The sequence below is a fragment of the Triticum aestivum genome, chromosome 7B (genome assembly GCF_018294505.1).
Source record: "Triticum aestivum cultivar Chinese Spring chromosome 7B, IWGSC CS RefSeq v2.1, whole genome shotgun sequence".
NCBI classification, from domain to species: Eukaryota; Viridiplantae; Streptophyta; class Magnoliopsida; order Poales; family Poaceae; genus Triticum; species Triticum aestivum.
In genome coordinates, this window is record NC_057813.1 from 242,937,171 (window position 1) to 242,946,234 (window position 9,064).

General features: G+C 46.4%; 2 protein-coding genes across 2 annotated transcripts; one reads left to right on the forward strand and one right to left on the reverse strand.

The window, feature by feature from the left end:
- The first annotated feature begins 1,734 nt into the window (after positions 1-1,734).
- On the forward strand, positions 1,735-3,757 carry LOC123159973 (peptidyl-prolyl cis-trans isomerase FKBP16-3, chloroplastic). Its single transcript, XM_044577781.1, has 6 exons — positions 1,735-2,238; positions 2,354-2,437; positions 2,546-2,595; positions 2,707-2,755; positions 3,187-3,261; positions 3,438-3,757. Exons 1-6 carry the CDS (start codon positions 1,879-1,881, stop codon positions 3,552-3,554), a joined length of 735 nt encoding a protein of 244 aa, XP_044433716.1. The 5' UTR covers positions 1,735-1,878; the 3' UTR covers positions 3,555-3,757.
- A 320-nt stretch (positions 3,758-4,077) lies between these two features.
- LOC123159972 (transcription factor RF2a) lies at positions 4,078-7,930 on the reverse strand. The gene is made up of 4 exons (XM_044577780.1): positions 7,005-7,930; positions 5,874-6,006; positions 5,263-5,347; positions 4,078-5,035 (listed from the first exon to the last, which is right to left on the reverse strand). Exons 1-4 carry the CDS (start codon positions 7,538-7,540, stop codon positions 4,677-4,679), a joined length of 1,113 nt encoding a protein of 370 aa, XP_044433715.1. The 5' UTR covers positions 7,541-7,930; the 3' UTR covers positions 4,078-4,676.
- Positions 7,931-9,064: the final 1,134 nt, after the last annotated feature.

Consider the following 9,064-nt stretch of genomic DNA (forward strand, 5'->3'; position numbering starts at 1 on the left):
CCAAGCTCGCCTCGCGAGGAGAGATGGCATCGAGGAATTCGAGCTGTCATTATCTTCTTTCCATGCCTCTCCCCTCCCCAATGTTCTCGGATGCTCGCGAAGGTCATTGGCATGTCGTGTCATCGTGCGTCGACACATGCTCGTTGTAACGCCCCAACCAAACCAGTCAGTTGATCCATCGATTTCTGGCCGTTGCGCATGGCTACCACCTAGGATCTAGACTGGCCTCACAGATTAAGACTAGTCTTTCCCATGTACTTTATCCTCATTTGCGCCCGCCGAAAATTTGTAGTGCTTTCTACCCCCTAGGAGCAGTGAACACATTCTAGCCTGTGTAGTGCTTTCTACCCCCTATGAGCAGCGAACACATTCTAACTTGTGCAATGCTTTCTACCCCAGTACGTTGCAGCCTATGACCTCGACACTCTAGCGGTCACATGAGTACCATCTATTGCCCCAATGCTATACTGTGATGGCATGAAAACATAATGTTATGGTTGTATTCAGAACAATAAAAGCATGTCAAGGCATGAATTATGAGTGGTCCTCACCTTGAAATACGGATACCATCTTGGGTTGTTTTTGAATCTTGCTAGGAGTTTACCAAGTTGATGCCTTGATCATCTCTCATTTGATCTCCCCAATAGCATGCAAGACTTGCTTGAAATATCTAGAAATGGTCTCAATTTTATCTCTGGGGTGTGTTGTGATTTGTGAATAACCCTAAAACTCTTATTATGACCTACAACATGCAGAGCCTCTACGTTGTTGCAGTTGTAAATGTAGTTCAAATTCACCAGCACCTCCCTATCTCGAATTAATATTGGACCATAACAGATGATAGACGTATCACTCCGAGGTACACCTCTTTTGTGGACCAACCGGACCCAGACCTGAATCACAGCTATGAGTGATGATGCCTGAATAACCAGCTTCATTTGTTCGTCCATAACCTAATGGTGACATCGATGGTGCGATGAGAAATAGAGAAACAGACCCTGCACCATACCTAACGACCTAGGGGGGGGGGTTGTACGTTGCTTAGACCCATTGGAGCCGCCCACCCACCCATGGCGCAGACAAGGAGGATGAGACAGGGTCGGAGACGAAGGGGAGAAGCATCTTGCCGCCGGAGATTGAAGTCGCCACCTTCGCTGCCGCCGCTTCCGCAGATCTGAGTCACCGGGGTCGATCGTGGCAAGAACTGAGGTTGGGTTTGTCGTAGCGCTAAAGGTGAGCTAGTAAATAGGGGGTGGACAACACAAGGACCCGCTTGGAATCGGTGTTTCTTTTTACACCCGTATTTATTCTACAGTTGTATTTTACAACCAATATGTGATTATCAACCGAGAAAGAAAACGACGGATGGAGGTACTACCTCCGTCCGGAAATACTTGTGATGGTTGTATCTAGACTTATTTGAGTTATAGATACATTCCATTTGTCCATTTCTAGGACAAGTATTTTCGGAGAAGGGAGTATGTATTTTCTTATAGGTGTAAAGCACTGGAAAACAGTAGACTGCGAGGTGCCTAAGGTGACTTTGTAAAATCTCAAAATGATATGCCATTTCAGTCTTTCGGAGGTGTTCATAGGGGTAGGGTGTGCATGTGCAGAAATAATAATAATAAGCGTCCCGTACAAGAACAAAAAAAAATCTAGCGGCGTTGATTTAACACAAAGCTGCACACAACGGCCGTTGATTGCCGTCGCCGTGCGCCGTGCGTCACGTACTCACGCGCGAAGCGAGTGGTGGAGGCTGGACGGACACCGGCGCACCGCGGATTTAATTTGCTCTATCCACTCTCTCTCGTGGACTCGTCCGTGGTCCTCTTCCCCGCCGTCTTCCTCCTCCTCCCCCTCCCCCTCCCTAATCCAATGGCTGCTGCGGCCTCTTCCTCGGCCTCGCCGGTTCTCCTCCCGTCAGGGCCGCGTGGCGCGAGCTCGAGGGCCTGTCTTCCCAGCGGCGGCGGCGGCGGCAGGGCGTTCATCAGAGGTGGCAACAGCAGGGCGCCATGCTGCTGCAGGGCTGCCGCTGGCGTAAGCGCGGCTCAACGCGGAGGAGCTGACGACAACGGCGGCGTGGTCACCCGGAGGGGCGTGGTCGGGGCGGTGGCTCTCGGGGTGTCCTCCTCCGCGTTTTGCCTGCAGGCCGCGCTCGACGCCGTCGCCGGCGGGCTGCCGCCGGAGGAGAAGCCCAAGCTCTGCGACGCCGCCTGCGAGGCAGAGCTCGAAAATGTACGTTCGCCATGCCCCACTTCGTTGGAATGCAGCATTTCGTTTGCTTGATTCATGCAGTATTTCCTGCAAAATCCATGGAATCAGGCCACAATTTTTTTTCCTGCCTTTTCAGCTGCCTATGGTGACTACGGAGTCCGGTTTGCAGTACAAGGACATCAAAGTCGGGCAAGGGCCGAGTCCGCCCATTGGCTTCCAGGTGCTCACCCTTACCTCTTTCTTTTTGCTCTCTCTTTCGCTTCGACGATTGTCTGCAAACACGTAAGCTTCTTGATCACTTACTAGTTACTAACCACCGTGTGTGTAGGTTGCTGCAAACTGCATCGCCATGGTGCCAAACGGACAGATATTCGACAGGTGAGAGATCACTGAGCTGAGCGCATTTGATGGGTGACAGACTGACCGTGCATTCAGCGTGCACATAATTGGTCAGTAACACTCTTACCATGTCCTGATGTTGTTGTGCAGCTCGCTGGAGAAAGGCCAGCCCTACATATTCCGTGTTGGCGCTGGACAGGTATTTACTGCAGGCTCTGATGCATTGCATGCCCCTCTTTGTTTAGCCCGGCCTCTACATCAAGCGATTTGCATGCCCCTCTGGAAGTGACGACTAAAATTAACCCGTACAGCTGTGAATTGATCTTCATTGTTTATTGACAGCGCTCCGCATTCATCTTCATTGTTTTTGATATAGCTCACCATTCATGCCAAATGGTCTCGCATTCATCTTCAAAGGATATAACCCTTTGTTTTAATTGTAGCACAACTAAATTAATTTCATGCTCATCTTTATCATCTGCAATTGTGGACTAACAAGCAGTTTTGCCTCGTTGTCTACCCTAGGAAATCTAAATTTGTCATATACTTACATATATGCAGTTCATAGCTTCAAAGTATCAGATTTGGCATGGTGTTCTATCTTCTCATTCATATGTTTGGCAATATCAGGTGATAAAGGGACTTGATGAAGGAATCTTGTCGATGAAAGTTGGAGGATTACGTCGATTGTACATACCTGGTCAAGTAAGTAGTCTTGCCTTGTCGAGTTTAGCAAAGCAATGCCAAGAACGAAACAAAACAAAACTAGCTGTTGTGCAAGAAAACTTTACCTTTTCCTCCAATGACCATGCGCTGTGTTTCTTCAGTCTGGGATATCTGGACAGGATAGTGATGATTTCCCATCTTCTTGATCTGAGCAGTTAGCATTCCCTAAGGGCCTTACATCAGCTCCCGGGAGGCCAAGAGTGGCTCCGAGCAGCCCCGTCGTATTTGACGTCAACCTATTGTTCGTACCTGGTCTTGATGACGATGAGTAAAAGCATCATCTTGCAACTTTACATGAGGCAGCTGAAGAGAATGATTTTCTGTTTATGAATTACCATATATGTAGAGTGACATTGTTTTCGGCAGCAAATTATACGAAAGTGTGATTATTTGTATTAAGTGCATAGCAACCTTGGTTGTGAATGGAATAATGTAGCCTTAGTGATATAAAGATATGTGCTAATCCTTCTATTCACTTGCCCAGTGTTTTACGTGGAGATTTGGTGTGTGTTTCAGTTAAGTGTCAGATTTGCTCGCCCAAAAAGGAACATGGAGCACTCAATAGAGTGGTTTCTTAATCCATATTCTAGTCTTTCAATAAATACACGGTTCTGTGCTTTTCCTTTTTGAGGGATCTGCGATTCCCTTTTTCTTGCAAGACATGTGGTTACGTGAAACCGTAGTCCCAAAACATGTGGTTTGTGCAATTAAGCCAACTACTAACGTACTAAATTGGTGAGTCTTTTAAAAAACACTAGTATAAATCACACTTGTCAGATTGTCTTTGTTTCTTCGATGAATATGCTGCTAAATACGCATCATTTTGTATTTGAAGAACGCAGAGAGGACATTAAAACTTGCCAGTCACCAAAAGTGACCATGAATCCACGATGAAAAGGCCCCAGACCAAAACAAATAAAACAATCTGTACATACAAAGGCCAGCGCATGAGATTAAGAAATGGAGCAGCATCTTCCTTTGTAAACCAGCTTCTTAATCAGATTGACAGCTTATCAACAAACCCGAAGAATCTGCATGAGTTGGTAACATTTTCCTTCAACAGACATCCGCACCTGTAGACCCCAGAAATTTTCAAATCCGAAGAATCTGCATGAGTTGGTAACATTTTCCTTCAACAAACATCCGCACCTGTAGAACCCACAAGAACAAAACTTTTCTTCAGAAGGAAGACTAGACAACTGACTGTAACTTGAGTAGCCTCGAACCCTGTATATATAGGCTATATACTTGCTGATGATCCATCTACACTTGGGTGATACCCCAACAACCCCCTGAATCGGCTCGGCTCTGACAGATACCATGGATTTTGCCCGGTAGGGATTTTCGTTTCACAGTATCCCTGTGAAATTCCTGTAATCCAGACAGGAGCTCGATCAGTTGCCACTGCTCTCGGACCACCCACCAATCCACTGGTTGGGAGCGGAGATGGCCCGTTTCATCTTCGGGTTGGGTGGTGGTGCAGCAGAAGCCTGCTGCTGCAACAGCAGCTGCTGTGCTTGCAGTTGCAGCGGATGCAACAACGGCTGCTGGTGCTGAGGGTGAATCTGCTGCATCTGCTGCAGTGGCTGCATTGCAGCCTGGCCCTGAATGTGGAACATTGGCTGGTTTCCTCCTCCGAACGAGTGCGGCGGGGGTGGGCCGATCAAGTTCATCATTCCCCCGACAGCATTGCCCATCTGGCTCGTCGCCATCTTCAGCCTTTGCAGCTCAGATTTCAGTGCATCATTCAGAGCTGCGACAACAGCAGCAGATGGTAAGTTTTCGACGAAAAACCACAAAATGGTCATGACAAATTATCTTTCCTTCTTGTACGTGCTAGAGCGCCCCTCAAGCTGATCAAGAAGTTCACAGCACCTTTTAATCACCTTCTCCCGCATGGTGAACATGCAAGATTGTCTTACATTCATGGCAGAACGAAGAAGGTGAAAGACAACGAGTAACTGGAATTACTGACTTTACCATCTTGTAAGTGGATTTGTTGCTCCACGTTCTGCAGGCGCATCTTCAGTTCGCTGTTCTCGGTAGAGAGCCCAGCAGTGTCTCTCTGTGTCATTTACCAACGTGGCAAAGGGAACAAGGTTAGCTATCGACCCATAATTAACACACCCTCAGTCATATCAAGCAAATTATTTCTTCTCTCTGTTGTTAGCCATAACAGTGGGAACTGAGATGCAGACCACTACCTAGCAGCTAACAAGGTGGATAAAGCTACCTGACACAAACATGGGGATGATGGCATTGTCTACCTGTTGAAGGTAGCTATGACATGCTTGGACAATTTTCACCATGATAGTGAAAACTACATGAAATCTATGGGAGAGGATACGCATGATCCGATGCTTCAGACAGTGTGTAAAACAGCTCGATTTCACTTGTCTGAAACGACTTATAAAAGTGAACGGAGAGAGTAGTATTCTTCTGTTAGATTTTCTAGTTAGTTCTATTTCTTGCCGTGTAAACCAGCATTACAGGTGCCGATCAAAACAGATAGGTCAAGATTTTCTTCCACATTTTTAAACATAATATTGGGAGAAGAGGAATAACAGAAGTTGAAGAGGGGCAGTTCTTACATGTAGGAGTGCCAGCTGTGTTGACAATGTTGTTGCTTCTGCATGCAGGGTTTGCACCTTCCGTTCAAGTTCAGAAATATACCGCATCTTCCTTTCTTTCGATCTGGCCGCCGATTGTCTATTAGCCCAAATCCTATCACATGAATTATGGAGACTAAGTAAACATAGATAATTATGAACTTTTCGAACAGAAGGACTAACTAGGGTTAGTTGCCATTTTCTAGGTAAAGGTTTGCATGTTCTTCGGATCACATCGTGTGTTTAGCTTATACTTATGGCTAAGAAGCATTTTCATCCGAGAGATTTTGACCTTAGAAACACCAGTTTAGCTACATGTCAGTCAGCTGAATTTTGAATTCGGGTCAGTCGATTTTGAATGAAGAAAGGAGAAGGAAGGGCCTCATCGGAGAGAAGGAAGGGGCTCGCCGTCATCATCCCGTTATCTATCTTAAGGTTCAGGGTCCGGGCGGTGGTGGGGCTTCGCCAGAGAAAAAAAAAGTACTCAGGCGGGGCTAGAGGGATGGCCCGGGGCGGTGACAAGACCGGCGGTGGGGGGAGGTTGAAGGGAGGGCGGTCGCGGGCGGCGGCAGCAGGCGGCCCGGCCGGTGGCTGCAGTCGGTGGGAGGAGGAAGATGCAATCTGGAAAACACACGGAGGAAGAAGACATAATCCGGGCCGTTCATTTTCCATCTAACGCTTCAAACTGATCCAGGCCAAATTGACTGACCCAAATCAAAATTTCAGTCGATTGACTCCTAGCCATTCCCCAAAAAACAACACATTGGACAAAAAAATTGAGGAATAAATTGTAATTGTCAGTGCTCGTTAGTAGGGTCACATCACACACGTTTCGTGTTCATGATAAATGTTAACTCTAGGTCACGTTCAATCAGTTTTAATTTATAAACTTTAATCTCCTTCACGATAAATCTTCTAATGTTCTATGTATTTTGTTTCTTTTGACAACATTTCAGACCCCTTTCATTCTTTCTTCATCCATATAACAGCTGTAAGTATTCGATAAGAAATAGCCTGGGATGAAAAAAAAATGTAAGTACTTATCAAATTGTGATGAACAGTGGATAATCTTACGGATGGAATTTCGCAAGAAGAGAAGAGAAGAGACCAAACCTTTTTGCCTTCTTAGGGTCGACAAGCGACAGTTCTGCGAGCTTTGCGTTGGACATTGCCTTCTTGGCCTCCACCGTCGACATCCCCTCCACCGCCGGCGTCCCAAGCAGCTGCTCCACGTCGAAAGAGCTCGACGCGTCCATGGAATGGCTGTGGTGATGCCGCGGCCTCGGCCCCGCACCGGCGCCAGCCGAGGCGCACGACGACTCCGTCTCCGACGCCTCGCGCAGCTGCGCGTTGAGCTTCTCGGCGTCGAGGAACATGGAGAAGAGCTCCTCCTCGTTCTCGTCCGACAGCGACGGCCCGTCGCCGCCGCCGCAGCCTGGGACGCCGAGGTCGAGGTCGTCGGGGAGGCCGATGATCTCGGAGTGCGCGCGGCGGTGGCCGAGGCTGCGCGCAGGGGAGTCCGGCATGTGGCAGATGTCGCTCTCCGGAGGGCCCGTCGGCGACGAGGGTGACAGCGACACCGACGGTTTCACTGGCGGCAAGCGATTGCCGCCGCCGCCGCCGCCATCCGGGACCGGAGACCTGCTCATGTTCTTGGCTCCAAGAATCTCCCTTTAGAATATCCCTCCACGCAAATTTTTTGGTCCAACGTTCTTGTTGGATTACGGAATTGAGAGAATGTGGTCAGGAATCGTGACGGAAAACGTTGAGGTTTGGACGGTACTGCAAAAAGGAGAAGATCTAAACAAACCAACATTTTTCTGGTATATCGATCGCGCGAGGAAGAACAGCAACCACCTTGGATTCAAACGACAAGAGAAAGAAGAGAATTCCTGGCCTATTCGTTCTGTTCATCGGCTTGCAGATTGGATTTGCGTGCGCCTATTTTCCGGACGACAAACAGTGAAGGAGAGCCTGGAAAATCGCAGGGACACTCGTCAGGGATTTCTATTTACAACAACAACGAAGCATTTATCTCGTGGAGATTGGGCATTTGGTGGTTGAGAGTGAAACAGTGCAAAATATATATAGGAAAACATGACGCAAACACGTTTTACTTGCAATATAAGCTTATCCTCATACACGTTTTGGGGCGAGTAACGGACGGTACAAGGGCAACTCATAAACGTTTAGCATTGGTATCACATGCACATGTGGAAAGGATTAAGATTGCATATTAACAAGTGTAAATACATGGTGATAAAAATGGAAAACGTACCAATTCCACACAAAAATACAAATTCCAGTTTGTTATTTACTAAATATGGAGAGTGCATTCAGTTTTTAATGGACACGGCATTGATTGATTTCCATCAAGTTTATGCTACGCTACTTCTCGTGGGGGGACATGACCTATAATTTAAGCCATTAATTAACTTGCTGTAAAGAACTTATGTTGCGATTCTCGGGTATTTTGCAAATTATCAATGGACATGCTTGAATTTTATTGTTTATATTATAATATATGCATGTGTTTTTTCTTGAAATTTGAAACAAGATATAATTTTGGTCAAATTTGATAACTGGATCATATTAACCTTGTAGGATTAGTACGGTCCGTGTACATCCTTTCAATGACTCCACGTGGAAGGTCGAAAGTCACATGTAAAATGTACCTGCAGAATATCTGTGTGTTGCAACGGAAACATAAATATTCTAGTGGTTCAGCATTAGTCATGTCAAGTATATCTTCCCCAATGTGAGGCGGACGTCAGATTTCGGGGTGGGATGGAGCAAATGAAAGTTCGTTACAACCGATCGCCCAACAAATGATTTCATCCAATACGGTAAACCCCCAGTGTGAATAGTACGCAAGGCGGGCCCTTTAACTAGGCCTCCCGGCACAACACAATTACCTTTGCACAAAAAATAAAATAAAAAGTGTCAAAAAATACATATAAAAAATAGAAACTTTAGTACATGACATATGCAGTATGTATTACCATGTAGTGTACAAAAGAATGGACATTTATATTAGAAAGAAAGTGTTGACGTCTATTACAATAACAAAAAAATGTGCATAGTAAAGTTTGCATGGAAATGTAGAGATACAAAACTTGTAGAAAAATTGCCATGATGCCGATCAAAACCAAGAAAAGCATAACCGGTGTAAG

Excerpts from the sequence above, each read along its gene's own strand:
- LOC123159973 (XM_044577781.1), top strand. The coding sequence starts at position 1,879 with ATGGCTGCTGCGGCCTCTTCCTCGGCCTCGCCGGTTCTCCTCCCGTCA. Across the intron at positions 2,438-2,545 it reads GTCCGCCCATTGGCTTCCAG|GTTGCTGCAAACTGCATCGC; the intron begins GTGCTCACCCTT and ends CCGTGTGTGTAG. Across the intron at positions 2,756-3,186 it reads TCCGTGTTGGCGCTGGACAG|GTGATAAAGGGACTTGATGA; the intron begins GTATTTACTGCA and ends TGGCAATATCAG.
- LOC123159972 (XM_044577780.1), bottom strand. The coding sequence starts at position 7,540 with ATGAGCAGGTCTCCGGTCCCGGATGGCGGCGGCGGCGGCGGCAATCGC. Across the intron at positions 6,007-7,004 it reads GACCCTAAGAAGGCAAAAAG|GATTTGGGCTAATAGACAAT; the intron begins GTTTGGTCTCTT and ends TTCATGTGATAG. Across the intron at positions 5,036-5,262 it reads ACAAATCCACTTACAAGATG|CTCTGAATGATGCACTGAAA; the intron begins GTAAAGTCAGTA and ends CTGTTGTCGCAG.